Source organism: Tursiops truncatus, chromosome 2 (genome assembly GCF_011762595.2).
Source record: "Tursiops truncatus isolate mTurTru1 chromosome 2, mTurTru1.mat.Y, whole genome shotgun sequence".
NCBI classification, from domain to species: domain Eukaryota; kingdom Metazoa; phylum Chordata; class Mammalia; order Artiodactyla; family Delphinidae; genus Tursiops; species Tursiops truncatus.
Genome location: NC_047035.1, coordinates 29,364,333 through 29,392,166, shown reverse-complemented (window position 1 = coordinate 29,392,166; position 27,834 = coordinate 29,364,333). Strand labels below are relative to the sequence as shown.

Below are 27,834 nucleotides of genomic sequence, written 5' to 3'. Positions count from 1 at the left end.
TAAATTTGTATAATTATATCCATGGTATCACAAATCTGCAGTTTGGTTTTATCACTCTGAATTAAATACTTGAGAACTTTTTATTACTGATAGATGTACAGTTGACCCTTGAACAATGCTGGGGTTGGGGTGCCGACCCTCTGTGCAGGCAAAAATTCGAGTATAACTTATAGTTGGCCCTCTGTATACACGGTTTTCCATATCTGCAGTTCTTCGTCCATGGATTCAACCAATTGTGGATTTGACCTACCTCAGATTGTGTAGTACTGTAGTATTTACTATTGAGAAAACTCTGTATAAGTGGACCTGCACAATGCAAACTCATGTTGTTCAAGAGTCAGCTGTAGTTCTAGTTTACCCATGCAACATGCCAGAATGCTCTTTGCTTCTCACCTTTGCCAATATCTGTATTCCTTGATTACTAGTGAAGTAGACTATCTTGTAACATGTTCGTTGGCCCTTAGTATTTCTCATATCTAGGTTTTTTTGTTTGTTTTCTGAGATGCTGATAAGCATTAACATTGAGTTTAGAAAGCAGTTCAGAATTTGGGGCCAGGATTATATTCTACATCTTTCTGACTTGTAAAGAGGAGTTTACAATTCTGCAGAAACCAAATGCTAAATTCTGGCTAGTGAGTTTATATATTATTTCATAATATATGTTGTCCGACTTTCTCTTGGGTTTAAACGAAAACACAAAGACTGACCGATTTTTTAAATCTTTTGTTTATGTAGAGAAAAGAGCAGAGATCGTGAAAGGGAACGGGAGAGGGAAAGAGAGAGAGAGAGAGAACGGGAACGAGAAAGAGAACGAGAGCGAGAGAGAGAGCGAGAAAGGGAACGGGAGCGCGAGAGAGAAAAAGACAAGAAGCGGGACAGAGAAGAGGATGAGGAAGATGCATATGAACGAAGAAAACTTGAAAGAAAGCTCCGAGAGAAAGAGGCTGCTTATCAAGAGGTAAATTGAGGGAAAGCTTTTATTCTTAAATCTTGGTACTTAGTAGGTTAGTCAAAAATTTTAGAACCCTTTGTATACATTTTTAAGCTTTGACAATTTTTTTTTAGCGCCTTAAGAATTGGGAAATCAGAGAACGAAAGAAAACCCGGGAGTATGAGAAAGAGGCTGAAAGAGAAGAAGAAAGAAGAAGAGAAATGGTAATTTTCTTGGTTAAAAATAAGTGATTTTTCAGATAAAAATCAGATCAAATCTTTATTGTTAAGTAGAAGTGACTTCATAGTTAAAAAGTATGAGCTCCCAGTATAGATAATTTTTATATATTTCAAGTAGCTTTGGGACAATTTCAGTACACCAAAATGTTTTTCCCTCCTATTTTTCACGTTTTTGCTCCCTATAAACTAAATTACCATTTGGCATACTGTCAAAGTAAATCTGTCATAGTATAAAATGAGAATTTATAGACCTTTCTTTGATTAAGAATCTGCGGTATTTTTGAATTTCAAGAGGCTTTTAAGAGGCTTTGATATTCTGTATTAGTCTAGTACATTTGGATGAAGGAAATAGTCTCATGAGAAGACCTGTTTTTAGAAATCAAAATTATTGACTTCAGTATATAGTGCTTATAAATTATTGTTTTTCCTTATGTTGCTACATTATCCTTCCTTTTAACTCCATGATAATCATAAAAATGAATGTTGTTTTTTTTTCATTTACACTGTTTGATAGACTGTAACAGTGAAAGCAATTGGCCAAGGTTGTTACCTAAGTAAAATGACAAAAAGATAATTTATTTTATCATAGTACTTGCTTCAGTATTATGTTCCATATGTTCTATCATTGCCAGAAGTTCATGAAGATTTCTTTATCTCCAGTTTGGAGATTATTCTTCCAAAAACATTACTGAAGTTAGGAATCTTCTTCAAATAGCTTTTGAACATGAGACATAGAGGAAATTTTTGTAAGTAACCAAAAGAGTGCATGCAGCAACTAGATAGTATAGTTTTCCGGATGGTAGGTCTTCTAAGGTCCTACAGTTATTTAAAATAATTTGATTTCCCTGGATTGTAGCTCCCATTCTAGAATTTCTTCTTAAACCGTAGGTTAGAAAATAGAGAATAATATAGTAAGAGACATAAAATTATTTGAAGAAGTGATTCTGCTTCCTGCAAGCAAATCTGAAACCTGTTTTTCTAGAGAAAAATTTCCTATTAGTTATCTTTTGCTTGGGAGCTTTAAAAAATATCCAGCAGTTAGAAAAGCAGTTACTTGCTCATTAAAAAATGTTCAAGTAGCAGAAGTGTATAGTGTAGAAAGTCACCTCATGAAAGGTGACTTATGTTAATACTTTAGTACGTACATTATGGGCCTTCCTCTGTGTGTGTGTGTGTGTGTGTGTGTGTGTGTGTGTGTGTGTGTGTGTGTATTTATTTATTTATTTGGCTGCATTTGTTTTCGTTGCTGCATGCGGGCTTTCTCTAGTTTGTCGAGTGGGGACTACTCTTCGCCGTGGTGCGCAGGCTTCTCATTGGGGTGGCTTCTCTTGTTGCAGAGCACGGGCTCTAGGCACATGGGCTTCAGTAGTTGCGGCATGTGGACTCGGTAGTTGCGGCTCATGGGCTCTAGAGCGCAGGCTCAGTAATTGTGGCGCACGGGCTTAGTTGCTCCGTGGCATGTGGGATCTTCCCAGACCAGGGTTTGAACCTGTGTGCCCTGTATTGGCAGGCAGGTTCTTCTTAACCACTGCCCCACCAGGGAAGTCCCCTGTGTTTTATTTAGATATTTGTAAATATTGTCATCGCTACCTGACAATCTACTTGAATGCATTTGACAGATTTTGTGCTAGGTACTGGGTGTACAAGAATAACTAATGCTTCAAACTCTTAAACAATTGGGTGGTATTGTCAGAGAGATGAACTGGTTGCTGTATTGTGTGTGTGAGTGTTTAAGGTATGATAATGGTGTGTTCACAGTATTTTGGGAGTGGAGTACAGAGAAAGTGATTAATTTTGTCTGGGGGAAGGAGTTGGTCATGAATAGATGGTTATATTGGGGAAGTCTTTAGAAAGGTGTAACGTTTGAACTGGATGAAATGTGTTAATATTTTACTGTAGTCATAAACCTACATCTGCTTTGTATATAATATTGTTGGTATAGTAGATAGAGATGTAGATTATAAATACTTTAAAGTATTTTTTATGTCTGTATATTACATATAATTAGATATAATTTCTGTGAAATATAATAGTTGTTGTATTTAAAATTCCAAAAATAGGAATAAGAGATTCATGTACTTTCATGGTTTGTTTACTCAAAGTTAGGCAGGCATTACCTTTCGATTGATGCATAAACGTGATTTAAATTTTTAATCCTGCAATTCATAAAAACTACTTGTATCATCATCTACCTATAAACAAAACATAAAATATTTTTGTCCGGTTAACAGATTCAATAAGATAACTTTCAGTTTTCTTTCTTGGTGTGCTTAGGTTTCATTAGAAAAAAATTACTGTACTTTGAAGTGTATCTTCATAGAGAAAATTTATTGTAGCATACCATCAGTATATGTGGCTTTCATTTCATGGATAAGCCCTAAATCTGACTTGCTTTTAAGAGTAAAAGATTCTAAAAATCTAATGTTACTTACATTTAATATATAAGTTTATGAGAATGAAAAAGTTCAAGTGGTATGGATAAGAAAAATCTATTCCCAAGAAAGGGCGAGGGGGTAATCTAAATTAATTTTATGTTAATTTTGCACACTTTGTCCTTCATTTCCTCAAAGGCAAAAGAAGCTAAACGACTAAAAGAATTCTTAGAAGATTATGATGATGATAGAGATGATCCCAAATATTACAGGTAAAGAAGCCTTGCTTTATGAACTCATACTGTCAGCTTTTTATTAGCTGTATTTTCTCTTGTCTACAAGAGAGTGCAAGTTCACTCAGTGGAGTAAGAAAGAAATCTTTGAATTCATCTTGTAATTATCCCCATAGTTGATAATGCTGTTTTCCGGGGGTCCGGGCCTGTTATAAAAGAATTGACAATTCTATGCACCTTCTTTGGAGGAAGGTTCATAATAGTATTGTGACAAATTAACTTTTCTTCCTGTGTTTTATTTTTTATTTATTTATTTATTAAAATGTGTGTTTGTTTATTTATTTTGACTGCACTGGGTCTTAGTTTTGGCATGCAGAATCTTTAGTTGCGGCATGCAGGCTCTTAGTTGCTGCATGCATGCGGGATCTAGTTCCCCAACCAGGGATTGAACCCTGGCCCCCTGCATTGGGAGTGCGGAGTCTTACCCTCTGGACCACCAGGAAAGTCCCTCATGTGTTTTAAAGAACTTCAGTTTTTATAGCAAATTATAACTTGCCTTTATGACTATCTAAGGTGGCCTAGAAATTTTTGTCTTCAAGAATTTCTAGAGTGCTACATAGTAATCTGAACACCCTCCCGCCCTCCTTCACCCAATTGCTATACTATTATGAAGTGAGAGTTGTGAAGCCTGCATTTCCTGATATCTGTTCCCGTGGCATTTCTAAACTGTTCTCATTCTTCTAACATTTATGGCACTTTGGTAAAATTGTTTGCTTTGTTCTGCTCCCTCCACTCCAAACTATAATTTCCCTAAGGTTATGAAGAATATTTTGATTTTTTTCTCATGTGCCTGGCATGATACAGTCATGTAGTGAATGCATTTAATATATATAATTTAATACACTGTAGCTGAAATAATCAAAACATTGGATTAACACTTTAAATTGAATGAATGCCAAGGATTTGACTTTGTAGAAAATGCAAAGTAAAATTATTGAATCATAGATTAGCAGTACATTATTTCAACATTCTGAGATATAATAAAGTGCTAAATAGAACCTCTGCTTTCTCTTGATTATGCCCTGCTGCTTCTGTTAATTTTTTTTTTTCCCCCACAAGGAAAGGAGTTGATTTAAATTAAAGGTACAAAACTAATATTTGGGATATTACTACTCCTTGTATTAATTTTTCACAACTTGGCCTCCAAGACAACACAGATTACTTGTTAGTTTCCCTGTGGAATAGGTATAAAATGAGAGCATTCTTCCCTCTGAAAGCTACTTTTTTACTTGTAGATACTCATTTAGAGTGACTTAATGAGGCATGGTGATAACGTGACAAGACAGTGCTGACTTAGTAAACATTAACATGCAGAGAGTACACTGTCTTGGGTGTTCTACAGATATAGAGCATTAAGACAGTCTTCAGTCTCTTAGCATGCAGCTGTTAGTATGGAAAGAACTTGCTTTTGGAGACATTATGTGTAGTAGTTTAGACCTGAGTATTAAATAAGGCCTGTTATTTACTTTTGCAGAGGAAGCGCTCTTCAGAAAAGGTTGCGTGATAGGGAAAAGGAAATGGAAGCAGATGAACGGGATAGGAAGAGAGAGAAGGAAGAGCTAGAGGAAATCAGGCAGCGCCTTTTGGCAGAAGGGCACCCGGATCCAGATGCAGAGCTCCAGAGGGTAAGATACTATGACATCCATAACAATATTCTTTTAAGGCTATCATGTCATCTTAAGCCAGCCAACTATGATATAGTTTAGTTTATAAGGGAAATGTTTACACTCCATGCATCTTGCTATTTTGGGGGGAGGATATTAGTATTTTTTTCTTTATTTTATTATGTAAGTCATCAATATTAGTTGATTTACAGCTTTATGTTCAACATCTTCTATATGTCTTACTCCTTTATTTCTGTGAAGTATTACTTATTAAGTGAATGTCTTTTAATGTAACTTTGCTAGAAACTGTCCTTCTTACATGTGCTCTGACACTTAATGACTTTTGTAGTTTGAATTCTCTCATTATCGCCCTAAATATTTTATTTCCAAAATAAAGATGTTTTCATGAACAGCTTGTCATTTAAAAATGAAAAAGACTGTCATAGGACATGGCATACCCATTCTTGCTTTTAAGAATAGTGTCATGTTAGAAAAGTTTTTAGTTCTTAGTGTATCACAGATCTTAATACTATAAATTCTTCATATCAACTTTAAAAAATCTGTTATATGCTATTAACAGGAACCATGTCTTCTTACATGTCCCTTTTATTCTTCAAAATAAAATAGTGTTATTTTTTTCTGTTAAGTACTTACATAAGTAAATAGAAAGTTCAGACAACATAGAACACAGTAATGAAGAAATTAAAAACTGGCTGATTCTTATAACCCCCTTCACACATAAGTTTTATAAGTGGGAATGTTGTTACGTGCACTTTTTTTCTAATGTGCTTTTCATTTTTAGATTTTTACTCAAGTATAGTTGACATACAGTATTATATTAGTTTCAAGTGTACAACAGTGATTTGACATGTGTATACATTATGAATTGATCACCATGATAAGTCTAGTAACCATCTGTCACCATACCAAGTTATTAAAACAATATTGACTATATTCCCTATGCTGTATGTTACATTCCCCATGAGTTATTTTATAACTGGAAGTTGGTACCTCTTTTTTTTTTTTTTAAAGATGTTGGGGGTAGGAGTTTTAGTAATTTATTTATTTATTTTTGCTGTGTTGGGTCTTCGTTTCTGTGCGAGGGTTTTCTCTAGTTGTGGCAAGCAGGGGCCACTCTTCATCGCGGTGTGCGGGCCTCTCATTATCGCGGCCTCTCTTGTTGCGGAGCACAGGCTCCAGACGCGTAGGCTCAGTAGTTGTGGCTCACGGGCTTAGTTGCTCCGCGGCATGTGGGATCCTCCCAGACGAGGGCTCGAACCCGTGTCCCCTGCATTAGCAGGCAGATTATCAACCACTGCGCAACCAGGGAAGCCTGGAAGTTTGTACCTCTTAATCCCCTTCACGTTTTTGCCCTACCCCCCACCCTGCTCCCCTCTGGTGACCACCAACTTGTTCTCTGTATGAGTCTGTTTTGTTTTCTAATGTGCTTTTACTTCAGGTATAATCTTCCACCAAGAATTTCTCCAGTTTATAGTCCAGGTGTCTTTTTTTTCATCATCATGGTAGTATTGTCAGTGTTTTAAATCCTTGCCATTATAACATTTAGGTTGGGGAATATTACTTTGGTTTTTTTTCTTTTTTTCTTTTTTTTTTTTTTTTGCGTTACGCGGGCCTCTCACTGTTGTGGCCTCTCCCGTTGCGGAGCACAGGCTCCGGACGCGCAGGCTCGGTGGCCATGGCTCACGGGCCCAGCCGCTCCGCGGCATGTGGGATCTTCCCAGAGCGGGGCACGAACCTGTGTCCCCTGCATCGGCAGGTGAACTTCTCAACCACTGCGCCACCAGGGAAGCCCAATATTACTATGTTTTAATTCTCTGATTACCAGTGGGTTTGAATGCCTTGCAGATGGTTTAATGGTCATTGTACTTCCTTTGTGAGTTGATAAATGGTGTTAGGCACAGATTTTAAATTTTTGTGTAGTTCAGGATACGTACTTTTACTTTTGTTTTTCCTGTGTTTGTTTCATGCTCAGAAAACTTGCTGATGTATTCATCCCAGTTTATAATGCTCTTATGATGTTTATTTTTTATTATATTTTGTAATTTCAGGGGGAGTGTTCATTTTGGTTTAGGAGTTTGACTTCAGAATTCTCCCTCCCGCCACTTCTTCCTTTTCCTGTTTGTGAATACAGAAGTGACTACCACCTTCAGCCATTACCAAGAAATAAAAAATGATTATCTATGACCAGGCTGAGGATTTGAGTTGCCTCTTGTGTATTGTGTATACTATTGGGTTCTATTGGGTTGGCCAAAAAGTGCCTTTGGTTTTTAAGTAAAGTAAAAGACACATTTTTCATTTTCACCAAGAACTTTACTGAACAACGTATTCACCCTTTTGTTCGACCTACCTTCTGCCATTTTTCAGGCAACTTCATAATTCCATCTTCCCGAAACTTTTTATCTTTTTGAGCAAAGAACTGTTCCAGGTGCCTTTTACAGTCTTCCAGGGAATTGAAATTTTTTCCATTAAGAGAATTTTGTAAAGACCGAAATAAATGGAAATCCGAAGGTGCAATATCTGGTGAATACGGGGAATGAATCAGAACATCCCAGCCAAGCTGTAACGGTTTTTGCCTGGTCATCAAAGGAACATGCAGTCTTGCGTTATCCTGATGGAAGATTATGCATTTTCTGTTGACTAATTCTGGACTCTTTTCGTCGAGTGCTGCTTTCAGTTTGTCGAATTGGGATCAGTACTTGTTGGAATTAATCGTTTGATTTTCTGGAAGGGACTCAATATAATAGAAGGCTCCCAACCCCACGATATATACAACATCACCTTCTTTGGATGAAGACTGGCCTTTGGTGTGGTTGGTGGTCGTTTATTTTGCTTGCCCCACCATCTCTTTCATTCCACATTATTGTACAGTATCCACTTTTCATCACCCATCACAATATGTTTTAGAAACGGAACATTGTCATTACGTTTAATGAGAGAATCGCATGCAGAAATACGGTTAAGTTTTTTTTCTTAACTTACGTGGAACCCAAACATCAAAGCGATTCACATAACCAAGCTGGTGCAAATGATTTTCAGCACTTGATTGGGATATTTTGAGTATGTTGGCTATCTCCTGCATGGTATAACGTTGATTGTTCTCAATGTCTCGATTTGATTGCTATCAGCTTGAACTGGTCTACCCAACCATGGAGCATCGTCCAGCGAGAAATCTCCAGCATGAAACTTTGCTGACCACTTTTGACATGTTCAGTCAGTCACAGCACCTTCTCCATACACGGCACAAATCTTTTTTTGCATTTCGGTTGCGTTTTACCTTTCTTGAAATAATAAAGAGTAATATGCCAAAAATGTTGGGTTTTTCTTCCATCTTCAATATTAAAATGGCTACACAAAAATTCACCAATTTTGATGTCTGTTTTTTAAATGCACGCTGATATGACAGCTGTCACACACAGTCTAACAAAATTGTTTCGAATGAAGTTAAAGACAACTAAGTGCTACTAGAGCCAAAAAAACCGAACGAACCTTTTGGCCAACCCAATAAAATAAAATTTCTGATTATAATTTCTTTAATAACGATATAAAAACATAGTTTTTCATTTTGAATTAGCCAACTATTAGCAATTACCTTTGTTATCTCTGTAGAGTGTATACAGGCCACTGAAGAATGGTAATATATGTGAAATACTAAAAAAACATTTTGCAGAGTACCTAATATATCTATAGATTTAGTTCTGATTATAGAAGGAGGCAGTGTTTTGTTATTCCTAAGGAAGAAGAAAAATAGAGATTTTGTGAAAGATAAAACATAGAGCTGGTTGAATTGAAGATAGTTGGGGTCTGTTTCAGTTGACCAGGTTATTTTCTGGTTTTAGATGGAACAAGAGGCTGAGAGGCGCAGACAACCACAAATAAAGCAAGAACCAGAATCAGAGGAAGAGGAAGAAGAAAAGCAAGAAAAAGAAGAAAAACGAGAGGAACCCATGGAGGAGGAAGAAGAGCCAGAGCAAAAGCCCTGTCTCAAACCAACTCTGAGGCCCATCAGTTCTGCCCCATCTGTTTCCTCTGCCAGTGGCAATGCAACTCCCAACACTCCTGGAGATGAGTCTCCCTGTGGTATTATTATTCCTCATGAAAATTCACCAGATCAACAACAACCTGAGGAGCATAGGCCAAAAATAGGACTGAGTCTTAAACTGGGTATGTTTGCATTTCGTTCCTCCTTTTTCCCTCCTTTCCCCCTCTACCCGCCACAACTACATAAATTTTGCCTTAAGGGAAAAATAAATATGTACTGCTTGGTAGGTAGTTAGAAAACTACTTAAAAAAAAATGCCTTTCTAGCTCATGATTGTTTTCATAGTTCTGCTAGTGCTCCTGTATCTGCAGCTGCCCTGCGTTCTGAGAAGTGAAAAGTTAAATTTTCTAGCGCTTGTGATTAGTGAGTTATTTTTTATAGCTGGCATCTTTCTCTGAGGTTTGTGGAGGTATATTTACAGTGCTTTTTAGGCATGGTGGGTTGTAAAATGTAACATTTGAGAATTAAGTCATTGTGCTAATACAGTGTTTTTACTATAGGTGCTTCCAATAGTCCTGGTCAGCCTAATTCTGTGAAGAGAAAGAAACTCCCTGTAGATAGTGTCTTTAACAAATTTGAGGATGAAGACAGTGATGATGTACCCCGAAAAAGGAAACTGGTTCCCTTGGATTATGGTGAAGATGATAAAAATGCTGCCAAAGGCACTGTGAACACTGAAGAAAAGCGCAAACACATTAAGAGTCTCATTGAAAAAATCCCTACAGCCAAACCTGAGCTCTTTGCTTATCCCCTGGATTGGTCTATTGTGGATTCTGTGAGTAGCAAATTGTATTTCATTATTTTATTGCAAGTTTTTGGTTTTGACTATAGCACACAAACTCAGTTCATTCCGTTTATGACAAATAGGGGTGATAAGGTGGCTAGAATCTTGACATGGTCAATAATAATAGATTATTGTAGAAATTCTTTTGGTACCTGAGGTCTTCATAAATTAGAAGCAAATAATTTCGTCTCGATACTTATCTGTGTTAAGTCAACTTGTTAATGATCATACTGTATTTTAGCCTTAAGAAAAATTATGAAGTTATATAGGTTTTTTAAGTAAATGTAATAAAAAGCTCTTCAATTTAGTAACCATGCTTTATTTTATAGATATTGATGGAACGACGAATTAGACCATGGATTAATAAAAAAATCATAGAATACATAGGTGAAGAAGAAGCTACATTAGTTGATTTTGTTTGTTCTAAGGTTAGTCTTTTACTCTTTCGCCAACGTTTGTTATATACTTCAAAATGTTAGAGACTTTCTAAATTGAAAATTTTTACAGGGCCAAGTCAGTGATAATTTAGTTTTAATTACAAGAGTCATGGCTACTTAAGTGAACCCCTCTATACTATTTCAGACCCCACGCTGCATGCTTTCATTTCAGAGGGTCAGAGAGGACAGAATAGCTGGCTGCTGCCAATTTTGCTCTCTCCCTGCCCCTGAGAATGCTTTGCCACCCCCTTCTTGTCTTAATGGTTAGAATGTTGCTGAAGTACAGTTGAGGTTTTGTGGAGACAGCCAATAGCTTGTCTCAATTCTTTTTCAGTCATCCATCCTTTGGAAAAGAAAGTATAGTGCCCTTCATAGCATAATAGTGGTGTTAACTGACTGATTACTGTGTGCCAGGCTTCTTTCCCGGGAGGTACGGTGTTAAGCATTTTACAAGACTTCATCTTCTTCAAACCTCCCAACAACCTTAGGAAGTGCAGGTTACTAACAGTATCCCCATTCAATACATGAAGAAATTGAGGCTTAGGGAGAGATCGTGTCTTGACCATGGTTACATGATAAGTAGCCTGTAGAACTCATGCTCTTAACCACCAAGGTATACCACATCCTTTCATTGTCCCCTGAAGGCAAAGTATTTCTATAAAGGAATAGCTAATTGCGTTTTAAGGAAATGGTATTTTTCTACCAGTACTGCTCTTTTAACATTAGGCATAGCTAATTTAAGTGACCCTTTCCACTTGTCATTACTGTAGCATAAACACTTATAAGTCTGGATTTGAATTAGAAGACAAATAATGTGATGATTAAGATCCCAGGTTTTAGTGTCAGACTTTTATTGAAAAGAGGGAGATTCTGGGAATTAAGAAATTTATAGAAAGGTTCTAAAGTCACAAGAAATTCTCATACTAGTTTGAGGGCACCTTAAAATTTTTTTTTTTTTACTGTATTGCTAATGTTTTATTTATTTTCAAAGTGACAGTTATTTTTTTTCTCTTAGGTTATGGCTCATAGTTCACCTCAGAGCATTTTAGATGATGTTGCCATGGTAAGTTAGAAATTTACTGTTGTTAATATTTTAATTACACAGGGAGATCAGCTCAGTGCGTTGTGACGACCTAGAGGGATGGGATACGGAGGGTGGGAGGGAGGTACAAGAGGGAGGGGGTATGGGGATATATGTATACATATAGCTGATTCACTTTGTTGTACAGCAGAAACTAACACAACATTGTAAAGCATTTATACTCCAATAAAGATGTGAAAAAAAAATTTAAATTAATATCAGTGTGAACAAACTAACTTCTCTGAATTTGATTGAATTTCTCCTTGTGTTGGTTCCAGAATCTTTATGGGCCTGAATTAAAATTTGAACATGCATTAAGAGGTTAAAGGCGTTCATAGTAAGATATTATTAGACAACAGTAGAGTTAGGGTTTTTTTGTTTTTCTTTTTCCTTTGTGGTACGCGGGCCTCTCACTGTTGTGGCCTCTCCCGTTGCGGAGCACAGGCTCCAGACTCACAGGCTCAGCGGCCATGGCTCACGGGCCCAGCCGCTTCCGCGGCATGTGGGATCTTCCTGGACCAGGGCACGAACCCGTGTCCCCTGCATCGGCAGGCAGACTCTCAACCACTGCGCCACCAGGGAAGCCCGAGTTAGGTTTTTTTTTATCATTCTCTCCCCTCCCCTGTTTTTGGTGTTTGTGTGTATAAATATAAATTCTGAATCTATTCATAAACTTAGAGACCATTCATGAAGTGTTTACTGGGTAGAGCAATGTGCTAGAAGCACAGAAAGGTGGAATATCTGCCCTTAAAGAACCAGTAGGGAAACAAGTGTACCAATATTGATACTGTAATATCCTTAGTATAATGGGGATATATAGAAATGATCATGGGGGCAGAGGAGATGAGTAGTTAGGTGTTGACGGAAGTTAGGGAAACCATCACAGGAATTACCATGTAAACTGAGACTTGAAGATTGTATTACTCTTTTGTCACTTGGGCAGGTGTCTGTTGGGTTGGCAGTAGTTAAACATCAAATCCCAAATTGCACTTAATTTGGGTATTAGAGTTAGTGGTTGTGGTTGCATTGATTTTGTGAGAAAAGAAAGGAAGAGAATTGATGGTAAAGGTGAGAGAGTGATAGAATGGACTGTGAACTCCAGTCTAGGAAGAAAAGGAAATAATATCAGAACAGAGTTGGTGGTCTGAATGAATCAAAGATTGGTGGTTCCAGTGAAGCTGTGGGAGATGTGTTGGAATGAAATAACTGGAAAGAGAGGTTTAGTTAGAGAGTAGAATGTTTAAGAATACAATTGGTAAATTAATCCAGATGATGGCAAGGTGCAAAGTATGGCCATGGGAGTTTCTGGGGCAGAGTTGATGTCATTGTTTAGAATATCAATGAACTTTAAGCTGGGTTATAACACACAGAAATAGAAATTACTGTGTGTTGGGACTGGGATTGGAGAGAAATACAAGAACCAGCTGCCAGAGCACTCATTTAATGTGGATGAAAGATTAGATATTTGCTAGACAGCTGCTGTTGGAGTGAACTGGTGGTGTAATGAGATCTCGCGAACATCAGTGGAGATATTGTTTACTAGGAGAGAAACAATGAAGATCCAGCAGCTTCCCCTCTCTTGTGGAGACTAAAGCTTTGAAAGTGAGGAGCTTTCTCAGAAGGCCACAGGGGTGTCAGGGTCTTTAGGGGACGTACCACATTTTCAATTAAGGTAAGGAGATGAAAAGTCTAATTAAAGAAGTTGGGATAGCATAAAGTGGAATAGGGTCTAAAGGGCAGAGTGGGAAAGTAGCAACAGGAAGAAGAGTCAGAGAGGAAGAAGAAACGTCAAGCATGATGTGAGATGATAGGTGACCAGGGAAACTTTCATTTTGAGCTGCAATTAAAGTTGTCAGGGAGTGCCATAGGAGGGTGCCTAACTAAAAGGAGCTCTAAGGTCAAGATGTTATGTGTCCAAACACTATGTGATGTCTGAAGCCAGATAACATTAGTTTTCTGCTGCCTAGCTAGCCTAATGCATCTGTTGTCTAAAATTCCTGAAAGAACGTTTGTGAAAAGTTTGATGCCATAATTCTGAGCCTCAGATGAAAGGAGAAATGTGAATAGATCCCAGTCCTTAGGGATACAATCTGAACTTCCTTGACCTTCCAGCCTCTTCACAAAGTTATCCTTGAGTGAAGAGAGGGTTTTGTAGTTAGGACTGAGTTAAGGAATTAAAAAAAAAAAATCAGGGAATTCCTGGCAGTCCAGTGGTTAGGACTCTACACTTTCATTGCCAAGGGCCCAGGTTGAATACCTGGTGGGGGGACTGAGATCCCACAAGTCATGCGGCCAAAAAAAAAATCAGGGGCTTCCCTGGTGGTGCAGTGGTTGAGAGTCCGCCTGCCGATGCAGGGGACACGGGTTCGTGCCCCGGTCTGGGAAGATCCCACATGCCGCAGAGCGGCTGGGCCCGTGAGCCATGGCCGCTGAGCCTACGCGTCCAGAGCCTTGTGCTCCGCAACGGGAGAGGCCACAGCAGTGAGAGGCCCATGTACCGCAAAAAAAAAAAAAAAAAAATCAGTGTTCTGGTTTGTGGCCTTGGCAGAGGTATAATCACTGTTGGTGAAGATGTCATGTGTCACTATTAATCCGTTTGATCTGTTGAAATAGTTTGATATTTAGAGTATAATTAAACTCTACTGCTTATTCGCTTATATTGTTTTTGATTATTTTTTCTGGCTCATTGTTGATCAGAGTGGGAGGAAACCAATTGAGTTGGTGTTGTCAGCCAGTTCTGGTAATAGCTCATGGACCCTCTAAATATTTCTTGAATAAATGAGATGGAAATTTTAGCTCAAGTAGTATTTTGCTCTTATTAGAAATCTTTTTCAAACTGTACCTTTCCTCATTTTATGTAAGTTAATGAACTTTGGTTGCATTTTTGTACCTGGGTTCAATTCCTCATTAATTAGTGTTGCAGCGTAGTTCATTTTTTTTTGGCTGTGGGATCTTAGTTCCCTGACCAGGGATTGAATCTGCGCCCTTGGCAGTGAGAACGTGGAGTCCTAACCACTGGACCACGAGGGAATTCCCACAGCAGTTTTTTTTAAACTATGGGTTAAGTCTGGCTCATAGATGTCTTATTTAAGTTCTTTATTTGTCATCACTGAGAAATGTAAGGAAATTTCTCAGGAAAATCCATTTCTGGCTTGTTTTAGGTACTTACTGATTGTAATAATAAGCACTCTTCAAAGCACTTGGTACATATCAACTCTTTTAATTCCCACAGTAGAAGCAGTATGACATAGCTACTATAACCTCTGTCTTACAGATGAGAGAACTGAGGCTGATTGTGATTAAGTAACCCAACCAAGAATACGTAACTAATAAGAGGTAGAAGAGCTATTTGAATCCAAGTAGTCTGGCTAGAGATGTGGTTTGCTTAACTCCTAACCTGGCCTGCTTCTCCAGAGTCTTGGCAGCATTAGGCCAGATGCCGTTATGACGGTGGTACCCTGGAACTCAGTCATTGCTGCCTTCTGTAGAAGGAAGCATGCTATTCCAGTTTACTGCACAGCAGCCCTGGTGTAGAGTGCCACGTATGTGTGGGTGATGAGGGCAGGAGTAGTGCAGTGGTGAGGACATGATGCGACTAACTCATACGTAGATAGAAAAAATAACTTGATTTGCCAAGGAGAAAAAAACCTTTTATTTATTCAATAGTCTTGTGTCCCTCGTGATGATAGTGTTCACTTTGTTTACTCTATCCCAGATACTATATTAAAATGCTACACATATATTCTCATTTAATATTTCAGTGTCACTTATGTAATAAGTGCTCAATAAATGTTAAGATTGTGAGGTTCTTGGGGAGGGGTAAATGAGATACTCTGTATTAAGTATTATGTAGTTACATAACCAGTTCTGTCTAAATTACTGTGTTCTTTATAACATTTGCTTTCCTCAGGAAGTAGTTTTTCAAGACATGTATAAATAAATGCTTGTTGGTAGATAAAAGCCTTTTTTATTCCAGTTACCTTGTTGGGAGATGCTTATGATTGCTTCTCTTACGTGTGTGACTGTTTTTTGTCTTGTTCCTTTTTTAGGTACTTGATGAAGAAGCAGAAGTTTTTATAGTCAAGATGTGGAGATTATTGATATATGAAACAGAAGCCAAGAAAATTGGTCTTGTGAAGTAAAATTCTTTTTACATTTAGAGTTCCATTTCAGATTTCTTCTTTCCCACCCTTCACAGGACTTTAATTTTTTTTTTTTTTTGTCTTCAAAGACGTTTGTGAGATCTGTAATTTTTTTTTAATGTAGAAAATGTGAATTTTTTTTGTCCTCTAATTTGTTAATGCCATGTGTACTCCCTTGGTTGTAAAGACATCTGAATCCTACCATGGTTCTCTTTATACTCACCAGGTACAAATTACTGGTATGTTTTATAAGCCGCAGCTACTGTACACAGCCTATCTGATATAATTTTGTTCTGCTGATTTGTTCCTTGTAAATATTAAAATGACTCGCCAATTCTTTTGCAGAATTGCACTTAATATTGAACTGTACTGTATAGGCACCAACATGAACAATTTTAAATTGAAAGAATACCAGTCATACCTATTACCCTTACCCCCTTCATCAAAAATGGCAGGCCCTCATGATGGCATGGAATTTAAAATTAGAGTGCGAAAAGTAGCAGACAATCCATTCCTACTGTATCTCTGTATGAATGTGTTTGTGTGAATGTATGTATAAAAGTCTTACTTTTCCCTAATTTGCTTTGGAAGTTTCCCTGAAACATTTCCTAATTGAAGACTAGAATTGTAAAGGAAACATGGTATTGTGCCAACCCAAATATCTGGGATAATTAGGTTATTAGTCTCCCGGAGTATAGTATTCTCTTGTGGCAAGCAACAGTTTGTTGAACGGAATGGGTTTTTCTGTTGAAAGCTGGCTGCGTCAGCCTCTCTTTTAAGGGAGTGTGAGTCATAGTGGTTTTCCCCCCTGATTTCATTGTTCAGGTATGAGGCAGATCCTTAGATTCTGGAGAGCTTTATTTAATGCATTTTTTGCACTAATTGGTCCTTAGTTTAATTTTGTACCCCTTTGTTTAAAAAAAAAAAAAAGCTTCATTCAAAAAGCTTAAGTGAAAAAAATCTTTTTTAAAAATAAGCAAAATAAAAAATTAGGCAATTTTACAGACTAGGAATGTTTGACAAAATACAATAGGAATTTATCATGGCAATTTACAAAGTTTACATCTTATTTCTGAGGATAAAGTAAATCATTTAAAGCAGTTACCACTAGTTTTTTGTTTTGTAAAGGGTTTCTATCTTGTGTGTGTATATGTAGGCACACACCTTGTTTACCTCTGCTTATCAAAGTTTAAAAACATACTGATGGTGTTCTTAGAGACATACATGGGGCTTTCTTTATGGTAGATCAGAAATTCACCAGGGAGCAAAATTACCTGAAAATGTAACAAGTTTTAAATAGTTCTTAACAGAAATTAGGTGCAGCTATTCCTGTGTCTGAGTATTTATTTTTTAAAAAGATTGGGTGGGGGAGGGGGTGTTAAAAAAAAGCATAAAAAGCATAAACTGAGCTTGAGTTACTAGATTTTTTTTAATCTTAAGAGGACATTTGAAAACACTGTTCTTAACATTGGACCATGACATGGTTCCATTATGTAAATATTTCAAATATTAAAAATGTATATATTTGATCTTGGGGACTCATTCTTTCAGAGTGTTGTTAAATAAATGGCATCATGTTGTAATTATGCGGTGCATACTAGAAACTTAACTTGAAAATATGGGCTGAATTGTTGACGGACTCAGTTTTTGAGTATTAGTAACTAAAGGTCAAAGAGGCCGTTTGCCTTATTTTCGATTAATCTAGACATCTGTGGAGATATTCCCCCCTTTAGTGTTATAATATTTTAAATTGTGGTTTCTGAAGGGAAAATTTTAGAAACATGCTCCTTACCATTTACAAATTCTTTTACTAGCCTTTTCTCAGATTGACCCCCAGCGTGACTCCCTGTTCAAGCAGTTTATTATGCCTCTCTATCTTTTACCATATTATTGCTTCTAAGGCATCATATTAGGTTGTTTTTATTTAGCCAGCATTAGCATGGAAGTTTATTCAGGTAGATTTAATTTTCCTTGCTTGGGTCTCTTCTGCTCTTTCAATTACATTTACCTTAAAAGGGCCCTTGTGTGAAACCCTTGGGGGCACATACCATATACTGCGTAACACTTCCAGTGAGATTTGTGTCAGGATCCCAAATTTATACGTTAACACTTTTGCAGCAAAACAGGAATGATCACAGTCAGTGGGTTAAAAGACCTACTACATTTACTACATTAATAGTTTAATGTCAGTTCAAGTCAGATTTTGCCACAAAGGTTAAACTTCAAGGTTTTCAGAGTTCTTATTTTTCAGGTTTGTATATAAAGAACTGGACATGTATAAGCTGGCATATTGTAGTGTCAGGAAGAATACACATAAGAAAATTTTTACTAAATTGCTTGAACTTTCTGGGTTGTCTTTACCATTTGTCCATAGGTTAATTTCAACTTGGAAACCTTAGTTTAATCCATATTGCCCATTCAGGTTGTTATAAAATTAGATGAAAGTCTTGACAACCATTCTTGATGTGGCAGTTAGGAGGAAACCAATGTGCTTTTTCCTCATTTGACCCTGTAAATAAAATAATTTCAAATGTGTATATCTGTGTACAGGAAGAAAATGGTTTTTCTCAAACTTTAACATGCAGCTGAATCACCTGGGGGAATCTTGTTAAAATGCAGACTTAGGGCTAGAGTGGGCCTGAGAGTTTGCCTTTCTCACCAGCTACCACATGTTGCCAGTGCTAAGTGATCCAAGAACTGCTTTGATTAGAAGATTAAAGTGTCTACTCAGTACTAGTATTTTATCCTAATAGATTACACTAATGCAGCTTAATTTTCTTTTTAAGTTCATTTTAAGGAGAAAAACGTTTTTTGAGGCAAATAAAGAGGTAGGTATTATTTGTTTATGAACATGAAGTAGTCTTCCAAAAAGGTTGCCTGAGAACAACTCCAATATTCTAGGCTTTATTCCCAGCCAGCCCCAGCACATTTTCTCCTGAGAGAAGTTTATGTTGTTACTCACTCTGAATCTTATCATAGCACTTCCTGATATGTAATAGTAGAGGCCGATGATTATTTTGTGGAGAGTGCAGTTTCAGGTACTAATCAGGCATGGATACTAGATATGGTGGACAAACTGAGAATACAATGAGTTCAAGAGTCAAATTGTACTAAACATTATTAACATTTTTTTCTCCTTTAATATGAAGAAAAAAATTTAATGCAAATAAATGTAAGCAGGTATACAATGTGTATATGAGGCTTATTTACCCAGCTCTTTCAAATAAGTTCTATGAATGTTTCCACTTTCTACCCAAAAACTGCTGAAAGGTTTTATGTCAAAGTGGTTAACACATTTTTCCAAGTCATATTTCAGCCTTCTATTAATATGAAATTGAGAAATTGTTTTGCTTAGCAAAAGATGGTGAAATTGATTTGTGAATACCAGTAGCTAAAGAAAGGTATTAGAAGGAATCCCAAACAGGCAAAGAAATAGGCAATCTAAGTGTCGGGAAGAAAACTAGGGAAATTCACACGTGTATATTTTAAACCCAGGAATTATTACTATTATATTCATACTATAGACCAAGGTGAGCTTATAATATTTGATAAACTGGTAGATTTTTCGAAATGTGATTATGTTAAATTATTGAAATATTGTTTATTTGCATTTGAATGCTTAATTTTCATCTTTATTTAAAAGATTCTTTGCCTTTCATTTTATTACTTGACTCATACGAAGGCTAAATTAGGATTGGCAATCTGAAATGCCCAGGAAGAAAAGATAATTTCTATAAACAAAAATGAGTAAAAATTTTTTTCAAGCCATGTTGTTTGAATTAAATGACGCTCTAAGTCTGCCTACTCTGCCTCATCATGTATTAGTTGGATAGATGACTTTTGGATTCTCTTGCACAGAGTGGTAGCTGAAATATTAAGCCAGGTAACCCATTCGTCTTTTTGTGTATGACTTACATTTGCCATTGAAGCACAATTAATATGTGCCATTCATGTTTTAAGCTAGATGGAGTGATAGACATAAATAAGATCTCTTTAGTAGCTGAGAGTCTAGTGGTGGAGAAAAAAATAATGAGAGGATCACTAATAGATATACAATGTACTATATGAACTGTCAAACTTGATGAGCTAACTTCAAGGTTGAGAGGAAAGGGATAGATAGTAGGAAGCTTGTCAGCAGAGGTAGTAATATGTAGAGGGGACCTTAGAGATCACATAGTCTCTTTCTTTTTTGGCTGCACTGCAGGGCATGCCGGATCTTAGCTTGCACCCTCAGCAGTGAAAGCGCGGAGTCCTAACCACTGGACCGCCAGGGAATTCCCAAGATCACATAGTCTTAACTACTCACTGCAACACTGCTAGTGTTCCTTAGGTAGGATATCTAGAGGCCTGCATATTGGATTCTATCTAATTCATGGTCTAGATCTGCGCTGTCAAGTTTTTTAATTCATTAAAATTAAATTTAAAACTCAGCTCTTCAGTTACACTAGCCATATTTCAAGTGTTCAGAAGTGATGTGTGACTAAATTGGATTTAAAAATCCCGTTTTTTGTTTGCAATATTCGTATTTCAAGTGCTCAATAGCCATATTTAGCTAATGGTTTCCAATATTGGGTAGACATTGCAGATTGAAGAACATTATTTTGACTAAAGAAAGTTACATTGGATAGATATGGTCTAGATGCTAATAGCCACCTAAGAGCAGAGGAAAGTGCTTGTTAATAAAATTCCCTCATAGGAAGCATTTTTAGCAAATCTTTGTTGAGGCAAAAAGTATTGTGAATTTAAAAATTGTTCTAAACAATTTTTCCTGGTTTTTTTCTCATAACAAAAGGAAAAACTAGAGAACACTTCACATTGTAGAATCTAGAAACTATGAAGGTTCATTTTTTTCCCCTGTCAGTTGAAAGATAATGGCAAATATACCCAGGTGAAGAGATTTGGCTAATTGTTAGAGCAGGTGGAAAAGCTAGATATTAAAGTTTCATTTTGAGTATATTCTTGAGACAAATTTTTTTTTAAACGGGCCCCAGGTTCTTTAAGAAGGAAATTAGATTTAATAAAATATTGACAGTCATATAGAACTTAAGACTAAAAATGCAAGATGAGTAAGCTAAAGCCAGCCCTTCATCTTGAGCTGTTCCAAATCTGAGCCAGATCCTTGCAAGGAATGAAAACGATGTGAGAGCTAGTAAGATAGAATATGGTCAAGCACCTAGTCTTGATGACAGTATTATTTTTCATTTTTCAATTCTACTTTACTCCCATAGCAAACAGAGCAATGATGTATAAATAAAAGTAAACTGCTTTTATGTGGGAAGTGTTAATAAATTGGATTGCCTTGCTGAATCTATGGTGTAAAGAACTGGCCTTGAATCTTGACTTTATTTACTTGTGACGAGTGACTGCTCTAGCCTCTCTAGAGGCTCGAACAGCCCCTCTCCCCAGGTAGCTCTAACAGGTCCAGCACTGGATTTCCTTGCTGCTTCATCTTTCACTGCTTACTATTGATTTTTGCCACCATTTTTTTCTTTGTTTTTTTTTTTTTGGTCATTTATTTCTCCATTCCTGCTCCCAAGTTCCAGACACTTCTGGGGAAAATATAAATACACCACTGCAGATAGTCTGGACCCTCTACTATTTTTCTCATTCTTTTACTGAACTTCACTTCTTAACCACAAACACTGCAGCTTTTATAGTTCTTAAACTTCCAGTGCTGGGACTTCCATGGTGGTCCAATGGTTAAGACTCTGCGCTTCCACTTCAAGGGAAACAGATTGTTTCAGTCCGTGGTCAGGGGACTAAGATCCTGCATGCTGTGCGGCATGGCAAAAAAAAAAACTTCCAGTGCTATCTTAGGTATGAATGAGTAAAAGTCATTTGATTTTCCCTCTTACTTAGCAAAAACTCTCAAGGTTAACAAAAGCTTAACTTTAAAAGAGTCATTTAGGCATATTCTCTCCAGTTTATGACACGCATCTTGAACCTTTGCTTTCTATAATTAAGGATGGGTACTCCTATCCAGAAGACCTCCCCCACTCATGTTTCTGGTTTGTAACTACAGTTTGCAGTTTCTTGAGCCTTGCTCTGGAGTTTCCGTTATCTTCTTTCTTCCTTCAGGCTGGAGTAAGTTTTTAAACAAAACAAACAACCTTAGGTCCTCTCCTTTTCACTACAGTAGAGATTCCACAAAGAGTAGCTTATAGTTATATGTACTCTCCAAAAATTTTTTTTAACATCTTCGTTGGAGTATAATTGCTTTACAATGGTGTGTTAGTTTCTGCTTTATAATGGAGTGAATCAGTTATGCATATGTTCCCACATCTCTTCCCTCTTGCATCTCCCTCCCTCTCACCCTCCCTATCCCACCCCTCTAGGTGGTCACAAAGCACTGAGCTGATCTCCATGTGCTATGCGGCTGCTTCCCACTAGTTATCTGTTTTACATTTGGTAGTGTATATATGTCCATGCCACTCTCTCACTTTATCCCAGCTTACCCTTCCCCCTCCCCGTATCCTCAAGTCCATTCTCTTAGTAGGTCTGCATCTTTACCATCTTGCCCCTAGGTTCTTCTGACCATTTTTTTTTTCTTTTTTAGATTCCATATATATGTGTTAGCATACGGTATTTGTTTTTCTCTTTCTGACTTCACTATGACAGTCTTTAGGTCCATCCACCTCACCACAGATAACTCAGTTTCGTTCGTTCTTATGGCTAAGTAATATTCCATTGTATATATGTGCCACATCTTCTTTATCCATTCATCTGTTGATGGACACTTAGGTTGCTTCTATGTCTTGGCTATTGTGAATAGAGCTGCAATGAACATTTTGGTACATGACTGTTTTTGTTTTGTTTTGTTTTGTTGCGGTACGCGGGCCTCTCACTGTTGTGGCCTCTCCCGTTGCGGAGCGCAGGCTCAGCGGCCATGGCTCACGGGCCTAGCCGCTCCGCGGCACGTGAGATCTTCCCAGACCAGGGCATGAACCCGTGTCCCCTGCACCGGTAGGCGGACTCTCAACCACTGCGCCACCAGGGAAGCCCTACATGACTCCCTTTGAATTACGGTTTTCTCAGGGTATATGCCCAGTAGTGGGATTGCTGGGTCATATGGTAGTTCTATTTGTAGTTTTTTAAGGAACCTCCATACTGTTCTCCATAGTGGCTGTATCAATTTACATTCCCACCAACAGTGCAAGAGAGTTCCCTTTTCTCCACACCTTCTCCAGCGCTTATTGTTTGTAGATTTTTTGATGATGGCCATTCTGACTGGTGTGAGATGATATCTCATTGTAGTTTTGATTTGCATTTCTCTAATGATTAATGATGTTGAGCATTCTTTCATGTGTTGGCAATCTGTATATCTTCTTTGGAGAAATGTCTATTTAGGTCCTCTGCCCATTTTTGGATTGGGTTGTTTGTTTTTTTGATATTGAGCTGTATGAGTTGCTTGTATGTTTTGGAGATTAATCCTTTGTCAGTCGCTTCATTTGCAAATATTTTCTCCCATTCTGAGGGTTGTCTTTTCGTCTTGTTTATGGTTTCCTTTGCTGTGCAAAAGCTTTTAAGTTTCATTAGGTCCCATTTGTTTATTTTTGTTTCCATTTCTGTAGGAGCTGAGTCAAAAAGGATCTTGCTTCCAAATTTCTTAAGTCTCAGTAGTCTGTATCTCTTCATTCCACTGGTGACTGGTGATAGCCTAAATGAGACTCTGGCTTTTTAAGAGGCTACACCCTAGTTTACCTCTTAGCACTATGGATGTTTGCTCCCTATTTGGGACTCTTCTTTCTTGGTGTCTAGGATGTCACTTTAGCCTTGTTCCTCTAGTCTGTATCTTTTTTTTTTTTTTTAACAAGATGGGACATATATTATAAACTATAGGAATTCAAAAGAGGCATACACTACATCCAAACAATCAGAAGAGGCTGCTTCCCTCTCCTCAATTGTTATTACAGAGATTTGCTTACTTAACGTTTACATACTTAACACTTAAACTATATTAGCTGCTTGACTTTTAACAAATCTGATGAATTATTAATAAAGTCCCATTTATTCCAAAATCCAAGGAAACTTCAAACTCATTCATGAGATATTTATTAAAATAACACATTTAGGGGGAAAAAATCTATACAATTGTATACATTACTGAAAACTGTATACCATCATACAAAAAAGGATTTTATTTTGGGAAATCAATTCCTAATTTATGGCAAGTTTTACTTTCAGAAATAAAACCACAAAACAACAATCTAATTCAATCTTAAAGGCTGCATGCTGAGCAAGGAATGTTCTTATTCTTTGTAGGAGCTCCTTTACACTATCAGGTACCAGGGCTCTGCATTTTGGTGTGATGTCAGCCACCAAAGTCATCAACAGTAAGGTGTTCTAGTCCTTTTTCTTTAATTATTTCTTTGCAGTGTGACTTCAACTGATCCTTCCAGCCACATTCAATTAATTTAGCTCTCAGTAACTCTTTGACGCATTCTCTTTCTATCAACTTTTGGTTAATTGCTGCTCTCATCTGCACATCACATTCTTTTCGGCTGTCCAGACGTTGACCCTCAGTAGCTCCAGCACCTAAGCACACAGAAAGCTAGCATACGCATTTCCGGGAAGGGGTCTAGTCTGTGTCTTTTTACTGGTTCTTCCTCAGCGCTTTCTGGGTTTCCATATTCCTAAAAAGGTGAAGAAATACAGAAAACTAGAGGAAAATTTATCTTTAGTCCAGTAATTCAGCCACTGGTTGCTTTTTAAATCAATTTTATTTCCTTTTTGCAGGAATGTGTTTTGATGTATGCATTAATGTTATGTCTTATTTTTTAATTAACAGGATTAGAATGTTTCTGTTATACACAATCTTCATAAACATATATTTATTTATTTATTTTTGCGGTACGCGGGCCTCTCACTGTTGTGGCCTCTCCCGTTGAGGAGCACAGGCTCCGGACGCGCAGGCTCAGTGGCCATGGCTCACGGGCCCAGCCGCTCCGCGGCATGTGGGATCTTCCCGGACCAGGGCATGAACCCGTGTCCCCTGCATCGACAGGCGGACTCTCAACCACTGCACCTCCAGGGGAGCCCTTCATAAACAATTTTAATGATATTAGGTGAAGTGGGTGAACCGTCCTTTATTGTAGGACATCTAGCATTCCAATTTTTGCTATTAATAATACTCCATGAACATCTTTGCACAAAATTTTTGTATTGAGATTGTTTCTAAGAATAGTTTACCAGAATTTTAACACTTTCTACTTACATCCCAGATTGCATTCAAAGAGATTGAACTAGTTCACAAATGGATGGTTTTTAGCCTATGCTTGTTTGACAAATGTATTGAACTGTTTTATGTGCTAGGCATTGTTCTCAGCATTTGCAATATATGTAAACAAACGGGCAAAAATTCCTACCCTTGTGAAGTTTGAGGACGGAAGAGAGAACTTTAAAAAAAATTGTTGGGCTTCCCTAGTGGCGCAGTGGTTGAGAGTCCGCCTGCCGATGCAGGGGACACGGGTTCGTGCCCGGGTCCGGGAAGATCCCTGCATGCCGCGGAGCAGCTGGGCCCTTGAGCCATGGCCGCTGAGCCTGCGCGTCCGGAGCCTGTGCTCCTCAACGGGAGAGGCCACAACAGTGAGAGGCCCGCGTACCGCAAAAAAAAAAAAAAAAATTGTTTTTGGGGGGTGTCAACCTTTTTGTTTCCCCAACATTCTCTGTTAATAGAAAAACTTGCTACTGCTACTTCTGTTCTTAAATATAAAGTGTGTAAAACCTATTTAAAACCGGTCATGCATTCGAGGGGGGCAGGGAGGAGAGATGGCTCTAGGAATATGAAGGGTTATCTTGGGGGAAGAATTTAAGAGAAATAAAAAATCTCATTTGGCCAGATGCCATGTTATTGATTTCAGTTTTCTGATTACCTGTGAATTTGAACATTTCTCCATTGTTCACCTTTGGTTTTACATAGTACTCATTGTTAACTTAGCTTTCAGATGAATGTATGTGTGTGGTATGCTACTTAAGGAGTTATTGGTACTGTTTTTACAGCCATTTGAATGGAAAGCTGGAAGATGCAAAAATCAAACAACCATAGAGCAACTCACTGTGTACCAGATACTATGTTAGGTTTTGGGATTACAAAAATAACACAATTGGGCTTCCCTGGTGGCGCAGTGGTTGAGAGTCCGCTTGCCGATGCAGGGGACAAGGGTTCGTGCCCCGGTCAGGGAGAGGCCGCGGCGGTGAGAGGCCCGCGTACCGCAAAAAATAAAAAAATAAAAATAACACAATTTATGCTCTCTGAAAGCTTACCATCTAGGAAAACTGGTTCTTACACGTGGAGCGGAAGAATCCCAGACGATGTTTGTTTAAAATGCAGTTTCTCAGGTTCTCACCCACCAAAAGTTTTGATTCATTGGGTAGGGGATGGAGGGCACAGGTAGTTACAATTTAAGTTAGCTTCCTTTTGATTGTGGTGCGGCTGATTCGCACTGAGAAACACTGTACCAATAGGACTATAGAGAAATGAAAGAAACGTTAGATTTAAGATGCCAGCACTTGTAGGAGAAGCACACACTGGGTCCAGTTTACGTAGAAATTTTGATCCTCAGCTCAAGAGCAGTAGATCTCTGACAACCTCATACCGGTGCTGGCACCATGAGGGGTCGGCGGGTGCCGAGAGGGGAGCAAGGGTGTCCCTCCGGGTCGGAAGGCCAACGGGAACGCAGGGTCTCCTCCTCAGTCCCCACTCACCACCGGAAGATCCACCCCCTTCCTCTGGTCCACGCCCCTCCGCCTTTGGCCCCGCCCCTCGGGGGGCCGGTCACCAACGACGCCGGGGCCGGAAGTGACGAAACCGGTGAGGCCTTTTGGGCGGGGCCTGGGCCGGGCCGCTCCAAAGGCCGCGATTTCACATCGGAAACAAAACAGCGGCTGCTCGGGAAGAAACCTCAGCTGCTAGAGGCCGGTGGTGGCGGCGAGGAAAGGGTAGGTGCCCGATGGGGAGCTGGGGAGAGAGAAACACACCTCTCATCCGGTGCCGACACGGGTGGCTGCGGGCAGGGACGGGCCCTTTGTCGTTGTCCGGGCCGGGGAGCCGGTGTCCTCGAGAATGGGGAGCGGGGTGCGGTCGGGCGGGCACCAGGGAACCCCGTGTGGAGAACGAGTAGGGGCGGCCCGTTTCTCGGGCTCCGGGCGCGGCGCGCGATCAGGTTGAAGAGAGGTTCCCCTTCGCAGCCTTGGTCCGGAAGTGCTGGTTTCCCGAAGACATCTCAGGGCGCAGGTGCCTTGGGCGGGGATTGACCGTCTTGCCTGGAGTGGAGCAGGAGAAAGAGGAAGCGCCTGGCGCTGGGTCTGGTTGAGCAACTGTTGAAACTCTGCGCCTTATGCCCTGAATGTGTCCTTGTCCAGGGGAAGCGAGTGGCACTCAGGGCTAAGTTCCTTCTGTCTCAGGTCGGGACGGAATACAACAGGATCTGCCTGATCGGGACTGTCACGAGGCATATACGTCCAGTGCTTTGCATGTATTTTAGATACTTGACGTTTTCATCCCGCTCAAATTCCTTTCAAATAAATATCTGCTTCTCTTGTAGGAGAGTAACTTAATAATTTTAAAAGCATTGCTTGCCTGCTTTAGACAAGATGAATAAAGTGTTCAAGGTTTACTATGTGAGATACGAATAGTATGCAAATTATGGCAGAGTACATTGTAAAAGTCATAGTATTCTCTGAAGTTTGAGGCAGGTAGAGATTACATCTGGTTAAGGGCATCTTGTTATTTACGTTATCTTTTACAATGGAAAGGTTTACACCCTCGGAGTTGAATTGAGGAGAGCATTATATCAGAGGGTGTACTAGGAAGAGGGGCCCTCTGGATGCTAAGGGTCCAGTGACCCAGTGTGCACATTTAATAACTGTTATGAAGGAGGATAAAAACAGGAA

General features: G+C 38.6%; 2 protein-coding genes and 1 long non-coding RNA gene across 9 annotated transcripts in view; 2 read left to right on the top strand and 1 right to left on the bottom strand.

The window, feature by feature from the left end:
• Positions 1–17,525, top strand: part of RBM25 (RNA binding motif protein 25) — a 52,496-nt gene extending 34,971 nt beyond the window's left edge. For all 6 annotated transcript variants that reach the window (XM_033850938.2, XM_033850935.2, XM_033850936.2 and 3 more), the window contains 9 exons: positions 736–958; positions 1,066–1,155; positions 3,741–3,814; positions 5,310–5,460; positions 9,297–9,621; positions 9,999–10,273; positions 10,612–10,710; positions 11,735–11,782; positions 15,850–17,525. In XM_033850938.2, the coding sequence (XP_033706829.1) occupies positions 736–958; positions 1,066–1,155; positions 3,741–3,814; positions 5,310–5,460; positions 9,297–9,621; positions 9,999–10,273; positions 10,612–10,710; positions 11,735–11,782; positions 15,850–15,942 (1,378 nt within the window). In that variant the 3' untranslated portion in view covers positions 15,943–17,525. The remainder of the gene's footprint in view (positions 1–735; positions 959–1,065; positions 1,156–3,740; positions 3,815–5,309; positions 5,461–9,296; positions 9,622–9,998; positions 10,274–10,611; positions 10,711–11,734; positions 11,783–15,849) is intronic.
• Positions 17,526–23,314: 5,789 nt separating this feature from the next.
• Positions 23,315–27,252, bottom strand: LOC109547700 (uncharacterized). Its single transcript, XR_002173637.3, has 3 exons — positions 26,920–27,252; positions 26,206–26,408; positions 23,315–24,575 (listed from the first exon to the last, which is right to left on the bottom strand). It is a non-coding gene; the product is annotated as an uncharacterized lncRNA (long non-coding RNA).
• PSEN1 (presenilin 1) overlaps positions 26,723–27,834 on the top strand; it is a 77,910-nt gene continuing 76,798 nt past the window's right edge. For both annotated transcript variants that reach the window (XM_019921714.3, XM_019921707.3), the window contains exon 1: positions 26,723–26,880. The gene's annotated coding sequence lies outside the window, so the exon portion shown is untranslated. The remainder of the gene's footprint in view (positions 26,881–27,834) is intronic.